Source organism: Eulemur rufifrons, chromosome 14, assembly GCF_041146395.1.
Source record: "Eulemur rufifrons isolate Redbay chromosome 14, OSU_ERuf_1, whole genome shotgun sequence".
In the NCBI taxonomy this organism is placed as follows: Eukaryota; Metazoa; Chordata; class Mammalia; order Primates; family Lemuridae; genus Eulemur; species Eulemur rufifrons.
The window spans coordinates 12,148,417-12,175,615 of record NC_090996.1 but is presented as its reverse complement, the minus strand read 5'-3'; the positions used below and the strand labels follow the sequence as shown (position 1 = coordinate 12,175,615).

At 40.0% G+C, this 27,199-nt stretch overlaps 1 protein-coding gene across 1 annotated transcript in view; it reads left to right on the top strand.

Moving 5' to 3' along the window:
* The window catches only part of LMTK2 (lemur tyrosine kinase 2), a 92,669-nt gene that overhangs the window by 30,682 nt on the left and 34,788 nt on the right, over positions 1-27,199 (top strand). Inside the window, exons 4-7 of the mRNA XM_069486554.1 lie at positions 4,251-4,324; positions 8,870-8,988; positions 13,443-13,530; positions 26,095-26,228. Of these exons, the coding sequence (XP_069342655.1) occupies positions 4,251-4,324; positions 8,870-8,988; positions 13,443-13,530; positions 26,095-26,228 (415 nt within the window). The remainder of the gene's footprint in view (positions 1-4,250; positions 4,325-8,869; positions 8,989-13,442; positions 13,531-26,094; positions 26,229-27,199) is intronic.

Below are 27,199 nucleotides of genomic sequence, written 5' to 3'. Positions count from 1 at the left end.
CTTTTGAAAATCAGTTCACCATATTTGTTTGAGTTTTTTTCTGGACTCTCAGTTGTATTCCATTTATCTATATATCTATCTTTATGCTAGTACCAAACTGTTTTGATTACTGTAGCTTCTGTTTTGTACTAAGTTGTGAAATCAAGATGTGTGAATCTTCTGACTTTTGCTTTTTCAAGATTCTTTTGGCTATTTGGGATCCCTTACAATTCCATGTGAATTTGGGGATCAGTTTTTCTATTTCTGCAAAATAGGCCATTGGGATTTTGATAGGTTTTTTTTTTTTTACATACCATTTTGATTTTCTCATTCTCTTTTGATGATATTCTTAAGATATTTTCTTAGTGATTACCATTAAGATTACAATTAACATCCTAAATTGATCTCAGTTGAGTTTGAATTAAAATCAGCTTAACTTTAATGGCATGCAAAAACTTTGCTCCTGTATGGCTCAGTCCCTTCCCTTTAAGTTGTTGTCACAAATTACATCTTTATATATTTTGTGCCCATTAATGTAGATTTATAATTTTTTATGTGTTTGTCTTTTAAATCATGTAGGAAATAAAAAGAGGAGCTATATACCAATAATACAATAATATTGGTTTTTATATTTACCTATGTAGTTACCTTTACTGGAGATCTTCATTTCTTCAGATGGCTTCAAGTTGCTGTTTAGTGTCCTTTATTTCTGTCCCTTTTATTTCTCCCTTTAACATTTGTTGTAGGTCAGGTATACTGCTACTAGAAGCATACTCTCTAAACATTTGTTTATCTCAGAATATCTTGATTTCGCCTTCATTTTTGAAAGATAATTTTGCCAGATATAGAATTCCTGGTTCACAGAAATTTTCTTTCAGTGCTTAATATATATATTTCACTGCCTTCTGGCCTCCATGGTTTCTGATGAGTAATTGACCGTTAATCTTATTGAGGATCACTTGTATATGATGAGTTGCTTTCTCGTGTTGCTTTCAAGATTCTCTCTTTGGTTTTCTACAGCTTGATTATAATGTGTCTGAGTGTGGATGGATCTCTTTGAGTTTATCCTACTTAGAAATTTTTGAGCTTTCTGGATGTGTAGATTCATGTCCTTTAACAGATTTGGAGCATTTTCTACCTTTATGTCTTCAAATATTTTTTCTGTCTCTTTTTCTTTCTGGAGCTCCTATTATGTGTATATTGGTTCATTTGATGGTGTCCCGTAGCTTCCTTAGGCTCTCTTCATTTTTCTTCATTCTTTTTCCTTTTTACTTCTCAGACTGGATAATTTCATTTAACTTATCTTCAAGTTCATTGAATGTGTCTGCTTAAGTTTTTTTTTGAACCTCTCTAGTGAATTTTTCATTTCACTTACTGTACTTTTCAGCTCCAGAATTCTATTTTGTTTCTTTTTGTAATTTCTATCTCTTTATTGATTTTCTCTATTTGGTAGGACATCATTCTCCTGGTTTCCTTTAATTCTTTGTCCATGTTTTCTTTTAGCTCTTGGAACATATTTAAGAGAGTTGACTTAAGGTCCTGTCTGATAAGTCCAATGTCTGTTTTCTCAGAGATGGTTTCTGTTCATTCCTTTTTTACCTGTTATTGGGCTATACTTTCTTGTTTCTTTGCATGCTTCATAATTTTTTTGTTGAAAACTGACATTTTGAATAATATGTACAAAAAAGAAGTTATAGAATAGAAAGAAAAATACTCTCTGGGCCTTTACAGATTGGCCCTGTGTGTTAGGACACTCCTTCGTCACTTAGCCAGGCTGTTTACAACTCTGCCTTAACCTTTACTTCCTTTGTGTGCTGAGCCTAAAGACTAGCCAGAGGGTGAAAGCTTATGTTCTTCTCAAGTCTTTCTGAGCACATATCCTTCCCTGAGCATATGTATTGTTTGCCTCAACTGTTACTTTTGCCCCAGGCAGCAGTGGCTTGTTCATTTGACTTTGGTTGTTTTCAAGGAACATGTGACCACTCTGTCCTGATAGAGTTTTGAGTTAGGTGAAATAAAGAGAAGCCACTGTGGCAGTCAGTGCTGGGATCCCCAACCTCCAGGCTGTGGATGGGTACCGGTCCGTGGCCTGTTAAGAACTGGCCGCACAGTAAGAGGTGACCGGTGGGCGAGCCAGTGAGGCTTCATCTGTATTTACAGCCACTCCCCATTGCTTGCATCACTGCCTGAGCTCTGCCTCCTGTCAGATCATCAGCAGCATTAGATTCTCATAGGAGCGTGAACCCTACTATAAACTGTGCACAAGAGGAATCTAGGTTGCACGCTCCTTATGAGAATTTGTCGGAAACCATCTCCCCCACCCCACACTTGGTATGTGGAAAAATTGTCCTCCATGAAACCTGTCCCTGATGCCAAAAAGGTTGGAGACCACTGCTTCAGGGAACCCTAGTCAGGTCAAAACAAACACAGTTATTTGGGGATAAGGTCCACTTTGTTCCCTCTCAAACTGGTACTCACACGGGGAACACAAGCCATCTTAGACTGCTGCTGCACTGGGGTGGGGGGAGTGGGCTTAGGGTAAGTGAAAGCCACAACTTCAACCCTGTTCCAGTGAACTCTCTCCTGGTTCACTTTGGTTACTGTAAACCTTTGACTATCTTCCAGAGTTCTGATAAGGTTGATATTGATAGTTTTTGAAATGATTTTTAGTGTTTCTAGGTAGGGACAGCCCCCAGAGGTCCTTACTTCACCATTTCCACTGATGTCACCTCTTCTATGGTCAATTCATTTGATAGAGGTGCAATTACATGGTGCTGGAACAAATGGATATTCATAGGCAAACAAATGAACCTTGATCCATACCTTGTACTGTATGTAAAAATTAACTCAAAAGGCACCATAAGCCTAAATGTAAAGCTTGTAGAAGAAAATCTTTGTGATCGTAAGTTAGGCAAAGATTTATTAGATATGACACCAAAAGTATTCACAAAAGGAAATATTGATAAATTAGACTTTATCAAAATTAAAAACATCTGCATTTTGAAAGACACTGTGAAGAGAATGAAAAGTCAAGCCATGGACTGGGAGAAAATATTTGCAATTTTCAAAACTCAACAGTAAGAAAACAACCCAATAAAAATGAGGCAAAGATTTGCACAGATATGTCACCTCAGAAGATATATAGATGGCAAATAAGCAAGTGAAAAGGTACTCAACATCATGAATCATTAGGGAACTGAAAATTAAAACTAAAATAAGCTTGTATACCTTTTACAATGGCTAAAATGGAAAAGATTGACTATACCAAGTGATGGCAAAGATTTGGAGCAACTGGAACTCTCATGTTCTAAGAAGCAATTGGTAGCTTCTTAAAAAGTTAAATATACACCTACCATATGATCTAGTCATTTCGTCCCTTGGTATTTATCCAAGAGAAATGAAAGCATATGTCCATACAAAGACTTGTAAACATATGTTTATAGCACCTTGATTTGTGATAGCTCCAACCTGTAAACAACATAGATACCCATCAACCTCTGGATAAATAAACAAACTCTGGTATATCCATTCAGTGGAAAACTCTTCAGTGATAAAAAAGGATGGACTCTTGGTATACACAAAAACTTGGGATTGAATCTTAAAATAATTGATATAAGCCAAATCATTAAAGAATACATGCTGTATGATTCCAGGTGCATAAAATTTTAGAAAATGCGAATTATAGTGCACATGAATGGTTGTTTAGAGGTGGGCACAAGAAGGAGGGATTACTGAGGGGTGTGAGAAAACTTTTGGGGGTGATAGAGATGTTCAACATTTTATTTTGGTGGTGGTTTTACAGGTACATACATATATCAAAATATGTCAAATTGTACATTTTAAATATGTGCATTTTATTATATATCCATTATACTTCAGTAAAGCTGTTCCTAAGACATTAAGGGAGAATAGTTTAGGAGGGCTAATCCTGTATCCAGGTGAGCTGTTAAAGAGAGATCATAAAAATAATAACTAAGTAAAGGCTGTCGGAATGGTGAGTGGTGGTTACGTTAGAGTAGTTGGACCAGAACAAAACAGTACAAGGTATTAAAGGATCATAGTAGGATACTCATTAAAAAAATATGGTCAGTTTTAAAACCTGCAATTGTTTTGGCATTGTCAGTTTGAAAGAGATGTTTTATGTGTCTGTTTCTATCTTTATTAGCACAAGCGATAAATTTCTGTTAGTGTTTGTACTTTATAGGTTATGTATTTAATATTTATTTTAGTTAGAAACTTATATTTAATTTTTAATGTTCTTTTCTCTACAGAAGGGTTGAAGTCTCAAGTTGCCCGCCACAGTCTAAACTACATACAGGAAATTGGAAATGGCTGGTTTGGAAAGGTAAAATGTTCTTCACTTTGATTTTTTTTTTCACCTCCTAATTATACTGTTCAGAATTTAAAGCTAATTAAGAACTGTACCGTGAGACAATTCATGTTCTCTGTAGATGCTGTAGTACTAATTGAGTTTCTCCATTGTGAGCCTCAACATTCCTGGGTGTGTAACTTTTTCCAAGAAGGTTGTCTTGGTTCATTCAGGCTCCTGTTAACAAAGTACCATAAACTGGTTGGCTTAGAAACAGCAGGAATTGTTTCTCACAGTTCTGGAGTCTGTGAAGCCCCACATCAAGGTGCCAGTAGATTCACCGTCTGGTGAAAGGCTTGCTTTCTGGTTCCTAGATGCCACCTTCTTGCTATGTCCTCACATCGTGGAATGGGAAAGGCAGCTCTCTGGAGCCTCTTTTATAAGTACACTAATTGCATTCCTCCCTAAGGACCACCTTCTTACCACGACATTGGTTAGGCTCCCACACCTTGGCTCCATGCTCTGGTCTCACAGTAAGACTGGGACTCACCAGGACATTAGTGGTTAGGTTTGAACATATGAATTTTGAGGGAACACAAACATTCAGATCATAGCAAAAGTCTTTTTTTTTTTTAAATGTATTAGAGACTTTTTGGTCATCGTTTGTTTAGAGACAGGATCTTGCTCTGTCACTTAAGGCAGTTCTCCTGCCTCAGCTTCCTGAGTAGGTAGGACTACAGGTGCATGCCACCATACCCGGCTGATAGCGACTTTTCTAATTGTTGGCATAAGAACAGCTAAGAAGCGAAAAGAGACCTGAACTTTCAGCAGCTTTTTGTCCTCCTCAAGTTAAATGATTTGTTTTTTACTTCTTCTCCTTTTTCCCTCCTTCCCCTCTTCTTTTTCCCTTCCCTTTATAGTACTGAAACTACTTTAGCACTGTAAACACACAGTCTTAATATAATGAAGACCATGGTGAAGAGCTACCTGTGTTTCTCATAGCCTGTCAAGTGGCCTGTAGTAACAGTGCTTTGTTGACCTTTTTCCATAGAGTGTTCAGAAGGAATAATCTTACACATGTCTTCCCACATTGTACCAGTCATTTTCTATAATAGGTTCCTAATTGAGGGGTGATTGCAGCATCAGCAGGGGGCCTAAGGTGGCAGGATATATTTGCTCTGTCATCATCCATCTGATGCTGCTGCTGCTTCTGTTCAGATCTGTCTGTTGGTTTTGTATCTTTAATGTTTTCCAACCTTTATTAGTTACCGAATGTGAGCCATTTAGGAAAACCTTTACATCCTAGGCATTGTTCTCAGGGTAGCGGTAGGATATAGAGGACTGCAGGGAGTGCAGCAGCAAACACAGTAGACTCCCCGATTCACAAGGCTTAAATCCCTAGCTGGGAGAGTCGGACAGTAAATAATCCATTGCAGGAGGTGGGCTCAGAGAGGTATGGGGGAGCCAGATGATGCAGAGATTGTATGCACTAGAGGCAGACTGTTACTCAGAGTGAAATGAGGAAATACTCTGTTGGTTGAGAGATGAGTGACACGATTGTGTTACCTTTAAAAGGATCTCTCTGGCAGTTGTAGGGGGAAAGGTGAAATCAAGAAGTTGGTGAGAGGGCTGCTGCAGTCATCCAGGGAGAGATCCAGACAGGCTTGAACCTGGGAGGTAGCAGTGGGGGTGGTGAGAAGTGGGGGGGACCCAAGATAGACGTTCAGATGAGAGAATGCAGGGCTTCGTGTGGATTAGGTGTGGAATCTGGAGGAAGGGAACAGTCAAGGATGGCTGTTGATGGCCTGAGTAAATGAAGAATGGGGTTGTTGTCAACTGAAATTCAAAGAAGGCTACAGGAGAAACAGGTTTGGAGGAGGAAGTCAGGAGTTCACTTCGGCTATATTAGGTGTGAGTGGCTGTTAGACATTTAAGTAGGGCTACCAAGTAGGCAACTGGAAATGCAAATCCAGAGTTAAAGAGAGAGGTTCCAGGCCACGGAGTATACAGCTGGTGTTTAGAGCCATGAGACTAGAGGAAATCAGAGAGAGTTTCAAGATGGAGAAGACAGGGAGGGTAAGGACTCATCCCGCAGGCTCTCACAGGGAGAGGTCAGTGCAGTCAGGGAGAGCCAGTGGGCAGGGAGACGTGCAGGAGAAAGGTGTGTTCTGAAAGTCAGGTGAAGAAGGAATTCCAAGCAGATTAATTGTAAATGCTGCAGCTTACAAATTGAATAAGATGAAGACTGGGAGAATTAGGATTCAGCCACGTTGAGTTCCTTGGTGTCCTTGAAGGAAGCTGTATAGGGGAATGATGATGGCACATCTTTGTGTAGAATGGCTTCAAGAGAGAAAGAGGAGACAGTGCATTTAGACAACTCTCTTGAGGAGTTTTACTCTAAAGGAAGCAGAGGTGACAGAGACAGGAGAATCCCTTGAGGCCAGGAGTTCGAGGCCAGCCTGGGCAAAATAGCAAGAACCCATCTCTACAACAAATTAGCTGGATATGGTGGTGTGTCCCTGTAGTCCTAGCTGCTTGGGACGATAAGGCAGGAGGATTGCTTGAGCTCAGGAGTTCAAGGTTACAGTGAGCTGTGATCACACCACTCCACTCCAACCTGGGTGACAGAGTGAGACTCTATCTCAAAAAAAACCAAACAAACAAAAAAGAGAAGCAGAGAAATGGAATAATACCTGTTTGGGAACCCCTGCAGGGCTAAGGAAAGGTTTTTTGATGTGGTTTTTTTTTTTTTTACAGGATGGGAAGCTCTTTCAACATGTTCCTATGTAGAGGGGGAAGCACTGACAATGCAGGAGACAGAGTAATTGCAGGAGCAAAGTCCTTAGTGAGCAAGAGGATGGGTCAATAGCGCAGTTGGAGGACTTAGTCTGAGGAGCAAAGGCAGCGTCTCTTGAAATGGCAGCAAAAGCAAAGGGTGTGGATACAGGAGCAGGTGGATTTGATGGAAGTTCCCTTTTGATTGTTCTTCAGTGAACAGGAGGCCAGTTCCTCACTTGAAAGGGAGGAGTAAAAAGATGTGTTAGAAGTTTGAACCAGAGAAGGTGTGAGAGAGTCGTCTGGGAAAGTTTATCAGCTAGGGAAATGGGGAACGGTGAGCACTGAGGGCCCTCACCAATTGAAAGTGAGACTAGTCATTGTGGTTGTCTGGTCTCGTGTGTGTGTGTGTGTGTGTGTGTGTGTGTGCTTCTTTACAGGCTGGTAGTTGAATTGAACCAGCACTGGGGTTTGGATGGACTGATGTGCCTCAGAGAGAGGGTAGGGAGGGAGCAGGGGTCTAAGATGGTCCAGGAAGGTAGTGAGGACTGGTAGGGGGTGGGTGTGAGAAAGTGGTGCTGTGAGTGGATTGGGAGGGCAGATTGGACACTTGTTGGGTTCCAGTGTTGGAGTAACTGTGCTGGAACTAAAGGGACTGGGTAGAGAAAGAGAAGTCAGAATTCAATACTAGGATAATTATTAGCTAGGTATAGACCCATGGAATTGGTTGCTGAGATCATAGAGATGATTGGAAGGAAATAAAAGAGCTAAGAGGTAAGGTGTAGAATGAATTGTCCCTGAAGGCATGGAAGACCAAGAATGCTTTTGGTATTGATAGAGGGGGACAAGCTGAACCAGGTGGTGACAGTCGCCTGTGGTTACTCTTCCCCTTTTCAAAAACTGATACCTTATGATTGCTGTTCCTGTCATCTGTGTAGCTGGTTATTTGAAACAAAGAAGATGATTATCAGAATTTCTTGTTCTCTTTATTTTTCTGTCCTTATATTCCTGATAAACACATTGAATTGTGTTCAGGTTCTTACTCTCTACTTCCAGGGCATTAAAATTAATCCATTTTACAGAAATATTTAAAACTATTTTTAAAAGGAAGTCTTTTAGTTTTCATTATTCTCTAAATAAAAACCTTTACTTTATCATCATTTTCATCTTAACTGTTATATTTTAGTATGCCTTGGCATTGTCCTATGTTATATTTAATACTTCCCTTGTAGCTAGTTCATTCTCATTTTGTATTCTATTAATTTCAGTGGAATATTTTTCCTATGTATTTTGACTGATGTTTTGGTACAAAATAAAGGCCTGGTATTATTGTAATACCATAGATTTTTAAGTTTTAGTATGATTGTTTATACGTTGTCTGTTTGTCAGTTTACTTTCTCATGTAGCAGACTAACTTTAGTTGAAGTGTTTTTGAGAACCTTTGAGTTGTATTTGGATTGAACTTATAAATTGCTCTTCTGTCAAGTCATGTTAATTTCCATGAAGTATACTACTTTTTAAAGTAAATCAATAAATCAAATATAAATAAATAAAAAGTATAATGCATTTAAAAATAAATAGAAAAGAAATATATAAAAGTTACAAATATCTCATGAATTGTTTAAAATGGTCCTTTTACTGGAGAAAAGTATTTGAGGTTTGCAAGCTTTTTGTGAGTTAGTATGTAAAATAATAGAAGACCATCTACTTGTTGTTTTGTTTTCCTGTATTCCATTACCTGGTAAATGAGACGTACTTCTTTACTGTTTTGATGGAAGTAACACACAAACTGTTCTTTGGTTTTAGGTCCTCCTTGGAGAGATTTACACAGGCACTAGTGTAGCAAGAGTAATAGTGAAGGAGTTAAAAGCAAGTGCAAGCCCAAAGGAACAAGATACTTTTTTGAAAAACGGAGAACCTTACTAGTAAGTAAACCTTAACGTGTGCTCTGAAACATAGTATGTGGTCCATGAAAATCAGGTGTTTAAAACTACCTTGGGATTTCCGCCTGCAACATACATGATTAAATGAGACCCAGAGTCTCACAAGGCCCAAAATGTCCAAGTGTCAATTGAAAATCACTTATCACTTAAGAACTCACCTTCAATAAGAAAAGACAACAGATACCAACCCTGAGATGACAGTGATGTTAGAATTATCTGACAAGATTTTAAAGCAGCCATCATAAAAATACTTCTGAACAATTGTAGCACATTGAAACAAGTGAAAAAATACAAAGTGTCAGCAAAGAAATAGAAGACATGAAGAAGACCTAAGTGGAAATTTTAGAACTGAAAAATACGATCACTGAAATGAAAAACTCAGTGGATGAGCTCAACAGCAGAATGGAGAGGACAGAGGAAAGAGTAGGTAAAAGTGAAGGTGAAACAATAGATATTGCTCAATTTGAACAACAGAGAGAAAATAGACTTGGGAAAAAATGAGTAGAGCCTCAGGGACATGGGAGACTATAACAGAAGATGGAACAGTCACATCATAGATGTCTCAGAATGAAAGAAGATAGAGGATGGGGCTGAAAAAGTATTTAAAGAAGTAATGGCCGGGCGCGGTGGCTCACGCCTGTAATCCTAGCACTCTGGGAGGCCGAGGCGGGTGGATCGCTCGAGGTCAGGAGTTCAAGACCAGCCTGAGCAAGAGTGAGACCCTGTCTCTACTAAAAATAGAAAGAAATTATATGGACAACTACACACAAAAAATTAGCCAGGCATGGTGGCACATGCCTGTAGTCCCAGCTACTCGGAAGGCTGAGGCAATAGGATCGCTTAAGCCCAGGAGTTTGAGGTTACTGTGAGCTGACGCCACAGCACTCACTCTAGCCCGGGCAACAGAGTGAGACTCTGTTTCAAAAAAAAAAAAAAAAAAGAAATAATGGCTAAACATTTGGAAAAGAAAAAGCCTGCAAATTCAAGAAATCAAGCAAATCCCAAACAGGGTAAATCCAAAGAAATCCATGCTGAGACACATCATAGTCAAACTTCTGAAAACTGAAGACAAGCAAAAAATCTTGACAGCAGGGAGAGAGATATAACACCTTACCCATGGGGGGAAAACAATTTGAATGGCGGTGGATGTCTCTTCAGAAACCAGGATGCAGAAGGAAGTGGCACGTTCTTCAAGTGCTGAAAGAAAAGAACTCTGAAATTCTATTAATATATCCAGGGAAAATATCCTTCAGAAATGAAGGGGATATCAAGACATTTTCAAATGCAGGAAAACTAAGACAATTTATTACCAGCAAACTTACCCTAAAAGAATTACAAAGTTTTCTAAACAGAAAAGAGATGACAAAAGAAGGAATCCTGGTACATTAGGAAGGAAGAAGGAACAACAGAAAGAACAAAAATAAGGCTAAACTTTCTTAAAAGGAAAAAACTGATATATTGTATCATCAAAATTAAAAACTTTTGCTCTGTGAAAACCCCCAGTTAGAGGGCGAAAAAAGAAGCTACGGACTGGGAGAAAATACTTGCAAACCACATAGCTGACATAGCATTCATATCTAGGATTTATAAAGAACTCTCAAAACTCAACAGAAAAAAGATTCAGTTAGAAAATTGTCAGAAGACATTAAGAGACATTTCACTGAAGAGCATATATGTATGGATAGCAAATAACCACATGAAAAGATATTTCACATCACTAGCCACTAAGGTAATTAATTAAGATCACAGTGAGATACCACTGCATGCTTATTAGAAAAGCTGTAATGAGGCCATGCACAGGGGCTTATGCCTATATTCCTAGTACTTTGGGGAGGCTGAGGTAGGAGGATCCTTTGGGGCCAGGAATTTGAGACCAGCTTGAGCAGTATAGTGAGACACCCCATCTCAAATAAAAAGTACAAAAATTAGCTGGGCTTGGTGGCGCATGCCTGTAGGCCCAGCTACTCAGGAGGCTGAGGCAAGAGGATCACTTGAGCCCAGGGGTTTGAGGTGGCAGTGAGCTATGATGACACCACTGCACTCCAACCTGGGCAACAGAGCGAGACCCTGTCTCAAAAAAAAAAAAAGTTATAATGAAAAAATTGTGTCAGTAATAGCAAATGATAAGGATGTGGAGAAACTAGATCTCTCACACATTGCTGGTGGAAATGTAAAATGGTAGAGCCCCTCTGGAAAATAGTTTGACAGTTTCTCAAAAAACTAACATATTAATATTTATCATAAATACTAGCATTCTCCAGAGAAACAGAACCAATAGGATGTATATGTACATATACATATATATATAGAGAGAGAGAGAGAGAGAGAGAGATATTTATTTTACGGAATTGACGTATGGTGGTTATGGATGCTGGCAAGGCCATGGTCTGCAGGGTGGGCCAGCAGGCTGGACAAGAGCCGATGTTATGGCTCAACACTGGAGGCTGTCTGCTGGCAGAATTCCTCCTTCCATGGGGAAGGTTAGTCTTTGTTCTCTTTAAGGACTTCAACTGATGGAGGGATCTGCTTCACTGAAAGTCCGCCCTTCACTGAAAGTCCACCCATTTAAATGATAATCTCACCCTAAAACACCCTCAGAGAAACATAATAACATTTGACCAAATATCTAGGCACTGTGGCTCATCCGAAGTGACACATAAAATTAACCATCACATCATATAACCTAACAGTTGTACTCCTGGGCATTTATTCCAGAAAAAGGAAAGCTTATTTCTGTACAAAAACCCTTATATGATTGTTCATAGCAGCTTTATTTGGAATAGCCAAAACCTGGGAAAACTAAACTGTCCTTCAGTAGGTGAATGATTAAACAAACTGTGGTACCTTCATACCATGGAATACTGCTCAACAATAGAAAGGAACGAACTATGGTTACACGCAGCAGCTTGGATGACCTCAGGGGGATTGTGTTGAGTGAAAAAATCAATCTCAAAAGGCCGGCCGGGTGCGGTGGCTCATGCCTGTAATCCTAGCACTCTGAGAGGCCGAGGCGGGTGGATCCTTTGAGCTCAGGAGTTCGAGACCAGCCTGAGCAAGAGCGAAACCCCGTCTCTACTAAAAATAGAAAGAAATTATATGGACAACTAAAAATATATACAGAAAAAATTAGCCGGGCATGGTGGCACATGCCTATAGTCCCAGCTACTCGGGAGGCTGAGGCAGGAGGATTGCTTGAGCCCAGGAGTTTGAGGTTGCTGTGAGCTAGGCTGACGCCACGGCACTCTAGTCCGGGCAACAGAGTGAGACTCTGTCTCAAAAAAAATAAAATAAAATAAATCTCAAAAGGCCACATACTATGTGATTCCATTTATATCATATTCTGAGAAGAGACCCTGATAGAAATGGAACAGATTAGTGGTTGCCAGGGGTATAAGTGGGGTGCCTGGGAGAGAGCTTTGTGGCGATGGAATAGTTCTGCATCTTTGGCGAGGTGGTGGGTGCACCAATGTGCTTACATGATCCAGAACGCTACACACACTTCATGGCAGTGTCAGTTCCCTGGTTGTGGTATTGTACTGTATGTAACTGTGTCAGGTGTAACCAATGGGGAAACTGGGAGAAGGGTATACCAGACCTCTCTTTACTGTCATTGTAACTTCCTGTAAATTCATACTTGTTCAAAATAAGAAGTTTCTTAAAAAACTATTTTGGCTGTCTTCTATTTTTAACTTTATTTTCTTTTTGACAAAATATCTTCCAAAAGGATTTTGCATATACTGTGGGAATTTATGGAAATAGTATATGTAAGCTAGATAGCCTGAAGGAGAAACTGAGTTACTTAATATTTGGCTTGAAATGCTTATTGAATTTGTATATACAGTTGGCCCTCTGTGTCCATGGATTCAACAAATGGTGGATTGAAAATATTTGGGGGGAAAAAAACATCAATGAAAAGTAATAATACAATAATAAACAATAATACAAATAAGACATAACTATATAGAGTTTACATTGTATTAGGTATTATAAGTAATCTAGAGATGATTTAAAGTATATGGGAGGATGTGTGTAGATTATATGCAAATATGACCCCATTTTATATCAGAGACTAGGCATCTTTGGATTGGATTTTGGTATCTGCAGGGGTTCCTGGAACCAATCCCCCACAGATAACAAGGGGTAACTGTATAGTTTGCCTTCTTTTAAGTGCTCCCTTAAAATATTATCTCTAAACTTAAATTACTAAGGGTAAAGATTTTTATGTTAGGATCTCTCTTTTGTGAAAATGTTTACCTGATTGGTGTGGACTTATTCAATCACCAGATAACTTAGTTAATATCTGTTAAGTATAATCTTCATGTGATCTTTTCCATTTGTCAGATTTAAATCATGAATGTTAAATTTTTGATTACTGTATGGACAATGTGACTGTCATGCTTCCTGGTGAATAACACTATGACTTTTATTTTTACCAGTATCCTTCAGCATCCAAATATTCTTCAGTGTGTCGGGCAGTGTGTAGAAGCAATTCCCTATCTTCTGGTGTTTGAGTTCTGTGACTTGGTAAGTTTTTAGCAGAAATTCAGTTCAAGCATTCAGAAGGTTGTACCCAAGTGTTTTTGAGAGATAGAAATGCTGCATGAGGGACTGCTTTCATGTCTGTCCCCCCTTGGAAGAACTTATAATGTATGAATTTATTATCTTTGGTAATAGTGTTGATTGACACATGGTGACTTACTATACTACAGTCCCTGTGCTAAGAGATGTACTAGCATTACCACATTTAATTATAACAACCCCCCGAGTCAGGTACTAATATTTGTCCATACTTTACATATGATTATGACTCGGGAAGATTAAGACAATGCTGTGTATTAAATATATGGCAGAGCGAGAGCTTGGTCTAGGGGTGCCTGTCCTGAGAGCTTGAGGTCTTAGCTTCAGCTGGGCATTTTGAAACACTTCACCCCAGTGAGAGAGCCCAAGAACGTTTCTTTTTACCTAGAGTACTCATGATCTGTCAACTTTTGAGAATAGTGAATGTATATAACATTTATATTTCTAAAGAATTAGATTTATTTTCTTAAAATTAATGCCCTTATTTCTTGGCATGATATTACTTATTGAGACTTACAGTTAGAAAGATTGTTCTTTGTGTAGTTTTATGAATAATTTCAATAATTTCTATGTGAAAATTTTCTGTAAATATCTTTTCCCCTATGGAGAATATTTCATCTTTTTTTTTTAAAGCCTATTTTTAGCATGTAATTGTATTTTTCAAAAAGAGTGATAAGATGTTAATTTAATTAACTAGGTTTTAATTGGTTTCTTTGCACTGTCTCAGTTTTCAGTACATTAAAACTTCCCTGGCTGTGCACAGAAAAGTGGGAGTACCCCCAAATAAATCCCCAGTTAATTCAGATTACATTTTCAGCTGTTAAAATAGTAATAAACATTGTGAATTTTTTGTTTTAATTTCTAAACCTGATTTGAATGTTTCTCTTATTGGTAGAGGTGATTAAGTTCAAAGAAAAATTAATGCATAAGCTTGATATATTAGCTTTCATTGGATTATCTCATAGTAACCCCCAAAACTCTTTGGTTAGAGTAACAAAATAGTTCTCGCTTATCTTACATGTTGGCTTTGGGTCAGCTGTAGATGTTTTCCAGGCTATGTTCATCTTCATTGTAGGGTCAGTGTTTTTTGTGTCTGTAGCTGCTGGCAGAAAAAAATGTGTATTCTGGTGTTGTTCCATTCAGTGTTTTTTATGGGACTTTTCGGTGAAGTATTGAGAGAGAATTGATACGAGATTGTTCAAATCAGTTTTCTGTTTAAAAGAGGCATATTAAAATTTCCCACTCTAGCTACGGATTTTCCTTATAATTCTCGTTTTTTGCTTTATGCATTTTGATACCTTGTGTAAGTGATACAGATTTAGGATTGGTATAACTACCTATAAATTGAAACTTTTATCATTATGAAGAGGCTCTTTTTAAGATTAAAAGTATTACTAAAGATGAAGTCTGTTTTACTGGTGATATTATAGTGATACGAGCTTTCTTTTGGTTAGAATTTGCCTGGTTTTTCTATGTCCTTTGCCTATTAACAAATAGCTTACTGGTAAAATTTTTCTTACTCTGGCAATCTTGGTCACTTAAAATGGGGCGTGTAGTACATTTACATTTATTATGATTAGTGAGATAGTTGAAATTTTACCTACCTATTTGGTATTATTTTCTCTGCCTGTTATAAGTTTTCCTTTTTACTTTTTTCCTAGACTTGAGATTCTTTTTTTTTTCTTGTTTCAGTTTTTCCCAACTGCTTTACTTTAGATGCTTTTCCTTAATTTTGTATATGAGTTACACTAGAAGTTACAACATGCATATTTAACTTGATGAAGTCTAAAATTAGTTAAAATTTTAACCTTGCCTCAAAGAAGCTGGGACCTCATAGAGCTCTCCCTCCATGTTAGGGAAACTGGAATTAACCTGCTTTCTGGGTTGTCCCCATATTCTCTTCCATTGTGGAGGGTGCTTACTTACTGAACACTTGCTGTAGTAAGGCAGCATGCTGCATCCTCGAGATACAGAGACAAGATGTAATCGTGCCCTAGGTCTCCCAGTTAAGAGAGGAAGCACGTGGTAAGTTATCGAGAAGAGGAATGAGAACTAAGAGGAGGGAGTTCTCACTGTGTTCCTGATAGCGTCATTGCATATTATATTTTGTTTTGATTATCTCAATATGGTCAGTTATATTTATGATCCTAAGTTATGATGATATAAAGATAGCTTCCTTTTCGTCTAGCTCTATGTGATAGAGTGTGATAGGTGATTCTGGTGCCAACACCGCATTTAGGAAAACAGATACAACACAGAGATGCGCTCTTATGTGATGAGACAAGTCTGCTTGTCAGAAGTTGACTTTTCTGAGATGTTTAGTGGTGCTTTTTTTGGTCCCTAAGCTCCTTATATTGATTATAAATAACAACCGAAGTGTGCTCTTTGTCGGTGAAAATAAAAGAAATGTTGCAGGAATCAGCATCTACTTGAAATATCACCTGTTTCTAGGCTAATTGAGGTGGTTCATAAAACTATCTCATACATTTTTACATTTTTATATTCTTCTTTGCACTTCCATATTCATTCCTGAAAGTTTTTATTAGACAATATTGTTGGGTTTTTTTCCTGAAACAGTAAAAGACTCTGGATGCTCAACTTAATGTTTTCTTCTGAAGTTTCTTCTGGGTTCAGGAGACAGGTTTTATTTTAGTGCTGTGTTAAATTTATTTTTTAGTGAAGCTGTCCTTTTGGGGAGTACTCTATTTTGTAAAGAAACATTAAACTGTAGCAAAATATACAAATAACTCCTGTACCATTAACATAAATGACCCAGCATTGACAAGATTCCAGCATATTCTTAGTATCTTTGTCATTTTTATGAAAATGTAAGTAATACATATGTTCTTTAACTCAACATTCTTCTTATAAAGTTTTTCCCCAACACTTTTAGATCTCAGATTTAAATACATGTTATGCAAGTACTTAGACTAAGTATTCAGAGCATATTAATCTACTGAAGTTTGATGGGCTTTCACACTTTTGGGTGAAGATTATGCATACAACCCTCTAGAATTAACAAATGTGACTTCTTGAAACCCATATTTTATGTGACCCTCCTAAGACACTTGGGGGAATGTTCACTCCTGGGGGCTGAACATCTGAAAGAGCTTTGGTCTCCACCAAAAGCTTCGCTGGCAGTGCAGAGCTAACACTATTTTTAATTTACGTACACCGCCCAGTGGCACATTGGTCAGCAATAAAATTTTTAAAACAATCATTGTTCGTCAAAAAATTAAAAATAAGAGTTAACCATGTGATCCAGCAATTCCACTTCTGGGGATATACCCAAAAGAAATGAAATTGGGGTCCCAAGCAGATACTTGCATACCCATGTTCACATTTTTCACAGTATTGGATTATTATCAGCAGTATTGTTCATGATAGCCAAGAGGTAGAAGCAACCCAAGTGTCCACCGATAGGTGTGGGTAAACACAATGCCGTGTATCTATACAATGGAATATTACTAAAAGGAAGGAAGTTCTAAGACATGCTACAACATGAATTAACCTTGACATTATGCTAAGTAAAATAAGCCAGTCACAAAAAGACCAATACTGTATAATTCTGCATATATGTGGGACCTAGAATAGTTAAATTCATAGAGACAGAAAGTAGAATGGTAGGTACCCGAGGCTGGCAGGGGTCGGGGTATGGGGAATGCGGAGGTGTTATTTAATGGGTACAAAGTTTTGGTTTTGTAAGATAATCAAGTTTCTGGGGGTGAATGGTGGTGATGGTTGTGCAGTGAAGTGAATATACTTAACACAATGGAACTATATACTTAGACATGGTTATGATGGCAGATTTTATATTATGTATTTTTTACCACAATAGAAAAAACATTGATAATTACCTACTACTGTTTAAAGTGCCGTGTCAGCTGTTACCTATATTAGGAGGAGGCCAGTATGACCTTTGGAAATCTCTGGTCATTACTTGGCATGGCCAGACTCCTGTCAAAGTAATGGCCATTAACCCAGGGGTCCCTCCAACTTGCCCAGTAGTAAGAAGTCTCTTTGGTCATATTTGTCTCCTTGGTCAATTTCATGCTCATTACTTCTGGGCCCGAGTAAACTTCTAAAGGGCAGGTTCTCTAGCAGCAAGTACTGGGGCCCTGGCAGTGTCTTTGATACTGAAGTCCAGCTTCTCTGGGCTCAGTTTGTGCAGAGACTGTGTGGCAGGCACGGTCAGGCAGCACCAACCCAGTGAGCCAAAGAGGGTGTCCACCTGCACGGACTGACAGATATCCCGTGGGACACACCTAAATTCACAGTGACACTGAGCCCCGGCCCAGCCTGGATGCCCCAGAACCTGCCCAGATTCTGGCCAGTCTGAGCAGGGGGGTGCGTAATCCAAGGCAGCACCTGCCCTCTGGCTGTGGTCCAAAGGACAAAGAGGGCAGTGGTCTGGGCTTGGTGATAGGCAGCAGTGAAAGGACCAGCTCTCTTTACCTGTGCTTAGTAGGTCAGGAGCGATTGAATAAACAGTGGCCTTTCAGTCGTCACCACTCACTGATCGTGTCAGTGATAACATCTTCCAAGTAGAAAGGAGAGAATATTTTTGCACTGACTTAAGTTATTCCTTTTAAGATGGAATTACCAGCCTGTTTTTAAGAAGCACTTAATCTTGGAATTTTTATGCAAGTAAAGGAAAACTCTTCTGAGTGCGTTTGGTAGCTGGACTGTAGCCACCCATTCGTAATGCTGATGGTGGCAAAGTTTATGAAGTGAGTTGAGAGATTACTGCGAGGTGTTTTATATACCTTGTTGCCATAGCAGGTACACAGTGCTCTCACGTGAATGTCAAGGCAGTGAGATTGTCTGTTGGTTAAAGATCACTCATTCCACAAAAATGTATTGAGCAGGTACGAAGTGCAAAGAGCTGCTTAGCGCTTTAGGGCACTCAGAAAGGAGTAAGCCCCTGTCCCTGCCTTGTCTGCCTGCAGAGCCAGGCTGGCCTGCCTTTACGTGTCCATCCTGCCACTTACTTGTTTATCACCTTGGAAAATTCCTTAACCTCTTTAAGCCTCAGTTTAGACATTGGTAAAGTAGGGATAATACGGCCTACCCCCCAGGACTACCTTGACCATTAAATGAGGTGATGAATGAAATGACTGAGCACATAGAAGGTGCTCAGTAAATGGTAGTTATTTTTAGTTGCTAAAATTAGTTGGTTGTAATTACTTATTAAATAAAGTTTTGAGTAATGTGTGTAGAAGTATAGAAGATTCTAACCAGGATCATTGGGGAAGGCTTTGCAGAGGAAGTGGCATTTGATCTGAGTGTTGATGAGTGAGTGTGTAGACTTTCTTTTGGCAGAAAAGGATGGCAGGAGCCTCCTGGGCCAGGCCTGGGAGCCTGGCAGTGCTTGCGGTGTGAGAGCAGGAGCTGATCTGGCTTTGAGTGTGGGGCCTGGGGTAGAGCACCCAGGGGAGGCATGCTAGAGCTGCAGTGAGAGAGAGAAGGGTGTAGATTAGACTCGACTGTGTCTTAATCTTTCTTACTAGTCACCAGTTTCTTCAACTCTACCACCTGCCTCCAGAGCAGGGGATGAGTGTAGAGTTCTGATTTCCTTTACTAAATTCAGCCAGTGAAGCAGTGACGCAGTTTCTGAAAGCAATTAGCAGTGGCCAAATGGGAATGGAAAGACGTCTACTCAGTGTTCTTTATGTGCAGTGTGTTCCTCCGTGGGATCTGCTTTCTTGGGACTCTTGTGAGGAGCACACGGCCCAGGTGGGCAAAGTCAAAGGAGCTTAGACTCATGGGCTCTTGGACCTGCAAGGAACCTTGGCTGCTGTCCCCAGCGGGGCGTTGGGAAGGCAAAGGTCTGATCCCCTGGGCTGGGCCTTGGGCTGGACATTTGCTATTTGTTCCTCATTTCACAAGTCTTCCTGACAGCTGTGACATAGGTGGCAGTGGCTTCATTTTACAGATTAGAAAACTGAGGCTGAGAGAGGCGAAGGGACTTGTTGAAGAATCAAACCCAGGTCTCTTTTCAGGACTGTGCTTTCTGTTCTTTTATTTGGTTGGCTAATTGACTTGCCTGAGGGCACATAATTATTAATGCCAAAGTGGGTGTTTTAATGGGTGGCTTGGTTTTATTCTGTGTACTTCTATACCAGGTGGTGTAATGCTTCCACCTGCAGGAAGCCCCCATTTTAGAATTGGCTTTTTGTACAGAAAATGCCTAATTAATGGGCATCTCTGCTTTATAAATGTAGTCAAGTAAGCCCTGTGTACCAGGGACTCTTCCAGGTGCTGGGCACACAAATATGAATGCTGCATCTCTGCCCCTAAGGAGCTCATGTAGAAGAGGGGACATACAGAATCATAGTGGAAGAGACGTGAGGAGGGCCGGGGAGCAGGTGGACAGTGTCCCTCACTCAGAGCCAGCAGAGGGGACGCCTGTGCAGGATGACACCAACTGCATGATCAGGCCTGACAGTGAGGTGCGGGGCGATTGCGGGGTTGTATTCCCAGGCCCCGACCCAGCCCTGTACTGGTGCCCTGCCAGTGGGCTTCTCCCTCCCCATGCCTGGCTGCCACCCGGGCACCACAGCCTTGGCTCTTTGCTGACAGGCTGCCCAATTGCTTGTGGCCAGGCCCTTGCTGCCCTCGCTGGTGCCTGCTCTCCCCACTCCCCACCCTCCAGGTTTGCTCTGCAGGTGCTGCTCCCGTTTGCTGTGGGCACCCTGCTCCTAGGTGCTGTCTTCTCTCCAAGTTGCTACAGTGATGGATCATCACTGCTTACAGCACCAAGGTGTGGGAGGGACACGCAGTGGAAACAGTGATCTCAGCAGTGATAGCTTCTGGAATGATATTGGGGGCCTCATCATTTGTCTTTAACTGCGCCAGCCACAGGTGACTGTTGAGCCCTGGGAATGTGACCAGTCTGGATGGATATGCTGTGGAGTGTAAAATGCGTATCAGATTTTGAAGACTAAGAACAAAAAAGAAATTAGAATATCTCAATTTTTAAAATATTGATAACATGTTGAAATGACATTATTTTGGATGTATTAGGTCAAATAAAGTACATTTTTATTTTTTGAGATAGAGTCTTCTGTCACCCTGGAGTGCAGTGGCCTATTCATAGCTCATTGTAACCTCAAACTCCTGGGCTCAAACAATACTCCTGTCTCAGCATCTGGAGTAGCTAGGACTACAGGTGTGTACCACCATGCCTGGCTGATTTTTAAATTTTTTTGTAGAGAAGGGGCCTCACTATGTTGCCCAAGTTGGTCTTGAACTCTTGGGCTCAAGTGATCCTCCCACCTCAGCCTCCCAAGGTGCTGGGATTATAGGTGTGAGCCACCACGCCCAGCCAAAATCCATTATTAAAGTTACATTTACCTGTTTCTTCTTATGTCTTTTTGATTTTTACATTGGTACTAGAAAATTTTAAATTTTATATATATATATATATATATTTTTTTTTTTTTTTTTTTTTTTTTTTAAGGCAGAGTCTAGCTCTGTCACCTGGGCTAGAGTGTCATGGTGTCAGCCTAGCTCACAGCAACCTCAAACTCCTGGGCTCAAGCAATTCTCCTGTCTGTCTCAGCCTCCTGAGTAGCTGAGATTACAGGCATGCACCACCATGCCTGGCTAATTTTTCTATTTTTAGTGGAGACGGGGTCTCGCTCTTGCTCAGGCTGGTTTTGAACTGCTGACCTCAAGTGATCCTTCCACCTTGGCCTCCCAGAGTGCTAGGATTACAGGTGTGAGCCACCTTGCCAACCCTGAAAATTTTAAATTATATATCTGGCTTGCATTATATTTCTGTTGGACAGTGCTGGTCTATAATGTATCTCTAGAGAAATGCCTTCTGAGGTCCAGGTGGTTATACGGTCATGTGCCACCTACCTGTGTTTTGGTCCACCATAGACTACACATACGATTGTGGTCCCATAAGATTATAATGGAGCTGAAAATTCCTGTTGCCTAGCAACATCGTAGCACAACATGTTTCATGTTTGTGGTGATGCTGGTGTAAACAAATCTGCACCGCCAGTCATATAAAAGTCTAGATGGCACGTACAATTATATATAGTACGTAATAATTGATAATGATAATGAATAAGTTACTTGCTTATGTATTTACCATACTATTTATCATTACTTTAGCATGTACTCCTTCTACTTATTAAAAAAAAGTTAAATCTAAAACAACCTCAGGCAGGTACTTCGGGGGTATTCCAGAAGGAAGGCATTGTTGTCATAGGAGATGACAGCTCCATATGTGTTATTGCCCCGAAGACCTTCCAGTGGGACAGATGTGGAGCTGGAAGACAGTGATATTGATGATCCTGACCCTGTGTAGGCCTAGGCTAACGTATGTGTTTGTGTCTTAGTTTTTAACAAAAGTGTTTAAAAAGTTAAAAAAAAATTTAAAAATAGAGAATAGCTTAGAGAATAAGGCTATAAAGTATTTTAGTAAGCTGTACAGTGTGTGTTTTAAGCTAAGTGTTATTACAAAAGAGCCAGAAAGTTAAAAAATTAAAAAGTTTATAAAATAAAAGTTACAGTAAAGTAAGGTTAATTTGTTATTGAAGAAAGAAAAGTATTTTTTATAAATTTAGGATAGCCTAAGTATGCAGTGCTTATAATAAAGTTCACAGTAGCATTCAGTCGTGTTCTATCGAGGCCTTCACATTCACCACCACTCACTGACTCACCAGAGCACTTCCCGTGCTCCATTCATGGTAAGTGCCCTAGACAGGTATACCTGTGCCATTTTTTATCTTTTATACTGCATTTTTACTGTCCCTTTTCTGTGTTTAGATGTGTCTGGATACAGAAATACTTGCCACTGTGTTAGGATTGCCCACAGTATTCAGCACAGTAACATGCTGTCCAGGTTGTAGCCTGGGAGCCGTAGGCTTTACCAGACAGCCCAGGCGTATGGTGGGCCAGATTGCGTAAGGGCACCCTAGGGATCTCCACTTGGGCTCTCACCCACCTGGATCTGTAACCCTTACACATCTCCTCTTTGGTTACCTGGATTCTTCACCCTTGCAAGCTCAATCTCCTCCTGAGTCCATCTCTTCTTTCTGCTCTAACACTCAAATACCTCCCAGGTAAATCCGACAAACCTTCCTCTGAGGCCACAGCCCTTTCCTGCTGCCATCCCATGTCTCTTACCTTCGTGGATAAACTCCTCAGAAGCCTGGTCTGTTCTGGCTGGCTCCACCTCCTGGCCTCCCCCTACCCCCAGAACCCTCCAGACACACTTTTCGCCCACCACTTGGCCCCACCAGGGCCACCAACCCATGACTAGATGCCTCCTTCCAACCACGGTGGGTTGCATCTCACCAGCATAACAAGTAGACAGGCCCAAGTGGAGAAGAAATAGACACAGGCTGAGAACTTCTGGGGCTGGGGTGGATGGGTGGGGTGGGGGAGACATAGCCTTGGGTTGGACGGAGGCATGGCACGTTCATCAACAGGAGGGGGAGTGTGGCACTGTATTATTATTAGTTAGCTGTGAAACAGCTTTAATTCTTTCATTAATTGTTGTTGAAAATCATAAATTTTTCCTAGAATCATCCTATTAAAAATATCTTATAAATGACTATAATTTTTCAGTTATAAAGCTACTTGTTGACTTTTGACATTATAATCAAATTAATTCATTGCTCTTGGGGTCCTGCAAAAAACTGAATAAAGCCCGCCTGGCCTTTTATATTAGAAATTAGGAGGGCGCTTGACACATTTACAGGTCTTTGAATGACCATTCTAAGAAGTCATCACCAGTTGCTTATTCTGCTGTGGGAATTCTTAGTGTAGCACTTTGCTGCCATCTAGTGTCAGAAAATTTTCTTCTGGAGTTTTTTTTTGAGGGGGGTGGAAAAGAGCGAGAAATTTTTAAAATTTGGATAAAGGAAAGTTTATTTTAATTCAGAAAAAATTGTTCTTGGTGAGTTGTTTTTTTCTTTATATGGTGGATCAAAGTAATAATCCATGTCTACTCGTCATTAAACACCATTTAAATACAAATAAAATAAACCAGATCTCTAAATATAGATTTGTCTGTTTTTGATAGAATGAACCAATTTTAGTACTTGTTTAATGTAAAAATCTTTACTGTGATTAAAGATTTTATTCTGACTTTTTTCTTTTCAAACTGTGGTACCGGGAGAGCTATAAGGACCATTCTAGAACATAGAACTAACCCTGGGTCCTAAATAGTCCATCACAAGCCTCATCTGTGAGAAACCATGATCAGGATCCTCAGTAATCTCAGATGTTGACTCCTTATTCCAGGTTAAAGATATTTTTGCCTGGATTGTGCTGACAATGTCAATTCTTAAGTAAGATCCTCTATTCTTTATTCTTGCAGTGAAATTTGGGGAGGGGGCTGTTGCAGAGAGAAGCTATTTGAAGAACAGTGGGTAGTAATGGATATACTTCAGATAATTGCAAAATAACTGCACCCACGCCACTACCCCTCTGCCTCCGTGGCCAGAATCACTGTTGAGAATTAGCCAGATACAGCACAGCATAATCGTGCTTTTGTGTGAGAGTAATTTTTTCCTTAGATGTTGCAGCAGAGGGGTTAGGCAGAAGAGTGTAAGTTGCCTTTGCATTGGTGATGTAAGCAGACTTCAGCTATTTTCATGTTTAGTTTCTGTATGGGCTACCTTATGAATAAAAATCCCATTAGTCTATAGTCCTGGAATTTTTTGCTGGAATTTTTCTGGGTTAATTTAACTGTCATCTAAATCATCCATCATTCTTACAGCTCTCATGCTAGATAGAGCCTAGCCTGGACCAATGAGCATATATTTTTAGAAGCAAAAAAAAAAAAAAAAAGATGTCTGTTTCTCCTCTGGAGTAGCTTTAATTCCACTGGAACAAAAGAAGAGAGCACCACGTTTAGAAGGAAATCTGTGAAGGACAGTGATGCCAAGTACTGCCTCAGTGTGCACGGTGGCATCAAGGGGAGGCTGCTGTGTCCCTGGCAGATCAGTCACGTGACACTTGGGAGAATTCTGCAAATCGATGGCATTGAGCTTATGTTATTTTACATTCATTCTTATAAAGCAAATTGATTTCATCTGCATACTAATTTAATTCACTTGCTAAATAGAATTCTCTTGACTAGTTGGTAAACCAAAAAGTAGAAACACAGCCCTATTCTTTATTAGCTCTCTGGCCTTGGGCAAATCTCTTAACCTCCCTCCCTAAGCCTCAGTTTCATTTCTGGAAAACATCTCAAATTGTGACAAGTATTTGCATTGATAAGTGTGAATGCTTGGCACAGTGCTCAAGTGCTCAAAGGGGTAGTGAATATTAATGTCAACGTTATCATTCAATAAGCATCATTGAAACTGGGAATGGAAACAAATCGAGAATCTTGGAGTGGACCTGTAAGTGCTTAGTATTAAATGTGGACAAATGTTTATAAAAGAATATTGTGTTTTAAAGTTTTATTCTGGGAGGAATTTGATAAATTTGCCATCTTTAGTAAGTTATAATAAATGTATTCTTTAGTTGGTTAAGGAAAATTCCCTTCCTTGGGAGTCTTTTCTTGACTGAGATTTAAAGAACACTGAGAGCTATGGACTTACTTTCTAAATTTTATTAACTGATTATAGAAAGCTTTAATTTGCTATTTAACCATGTGATAAGAAGAATATGGAAAATTTCCTCAAAACTGTATTCCCCAAAATGAATGTACTATAACCCCCCCCAAACATACAGTTCCAAATTAGAGTTGTGAAATAAAGACAGGGTGACACAGGGAGGACTTACAGGAGAACCCGGGAGCCCAGCATTCGCACTTCTGTGTACTGGATGCCTGAATGTGAGTTCGTTCATTTTCCTGCTCAGGTTGTTCTCTTTTGAAGCGTTATTAACTTGGTTAGTTTTTCTGGAGTGACTGGAATGGTCTTTCTCACCGTGGTCTCTGGGCAGCACAGGGCCCTCAGGAAGCTGGGAGAGCCATGAAGCAGTTGTTATATTAGCATTGGCCGGACTCTCTCCCCTCCCTTCCCACTCATTTTTCTTTCCTTCTCTCCCCATCCATTGCTCATCAGAGCCTTGGTGGTAGGCACATAGCCTTCATGACAAAGTGCCCACTGCCCAGGTGTCTCCTAGAATCCTTCAAACAAGCTGTCTGAGTGGCACCATTTCTTTTGCTCTCCACGTCATCTTAGTTGCCCGAGAATCTCTACTTCTGCACTGCACTCAGTTTAAATTGTACATCATTGTACATCTTTTTTTCATGGTTTTGTTTTACATATGTTTATATAACAAAAATAAACTAATGTTTAATCTAGTTAGAATGGCCCTAAAAACATAATAGTGTTCCATACTTTTGAAACATTGGATTAGAATTCCTTTTTGTAATTTGAAACTTGTTCGGTCTGAGGTTCTTTATTAGGTGCAAACCGAAGTAATTTTTAATAAGTGATCTTAGTAGGTAGTGTCAACTAAGGCACATGTTTAAGTACTCAGTTTGTTTTTGCAGTTCATTTTGAAACTCAAGTGGGCTGATCTTTGCAGGGTGATCTGAAAGCGTATCTGCGCACGGAGCAGGGGCACATGCGGGGGGACGCGCAGACGATGCTGCTGCAGAGGATGGCGTGTGAGATCGCCGCGGGGCTGGCCGCCATGCACAAGCTGCACTTCCTGCACAGGTGGGTCACAGGCACGCCTCACACATCGTTGGCGTGGCAGTCCACAGAGGCTGTCCAGATGTGAAAGGATCTACAGAAACCTCAGAGACAAGCCACAGAGTGAATTCCTGGCTTGTGCAAGGAGAAGCTACCCTATTCTTCCCAGTGTCTGAACAAGGGTTGAGCTGGGCTTCATTGAAACTAATACCAGGGAATAAAATGTCTTAATACAGCCTAAGATCTGGAAATTATTTCCAGAATTTCAAAGAATGTAAAAATTGTCCTTGCCTCAGAGTTGGGAGTAAACAGTATCAATCTACAGCTCACTTGTTTCATCCTTTTCCTGTCAGCCTTGGGCTTCTGATTTTTCCTGCGGGGTTTCATGGTGTATCCCAGTTCACATTCCTGAGAGAGGAAGAGAGAAAGAATCTGAGAGGCCAACAGCCTCATTTTGTGCAAGGTCATAGCGTTGGTTTTTGGCCAGCTAAAGAGGTGGCTTAGGTTGCCTTCTCTGAAGCAGAGGTGTCGTGGGATCCCAGCTGAAGAGGCCTGCCCCAGTATAGGGGTCAGGGATTGTGTGTGAGCAGCACAGTGATCCATGTTACACATTTCTGTTGTAACCTTTCAGAGTCCGCCTGAATGGCCACAGTTCTGTTTTGTTCAGATCATTGATGCTGATTTTCATAATTAAAACAACAAAGGGCTTTGAGTCCTAGCCCAAATAATAGTTTTGTTCTGTGGACCCAACAGATTTCTGCTTCTTTTCCTCTAGGCTGTTGAGCTCTGATTCATGTTTAAGATACGTTTAAAATTATTTCTTAGGTCTCTGGGGAAACCAGGCAGTATCTCTTTAATTGACTTTAAGTAAATCATATAATTCTTAATAATCCAAAGACCTAAAAAGGAACACCTGTATGTCTTGAAGGATGTGTATAAAGTATTATGTTTTTTTAAAAAGCGGGTTGTATAATAATATATTTATAGTATGACCC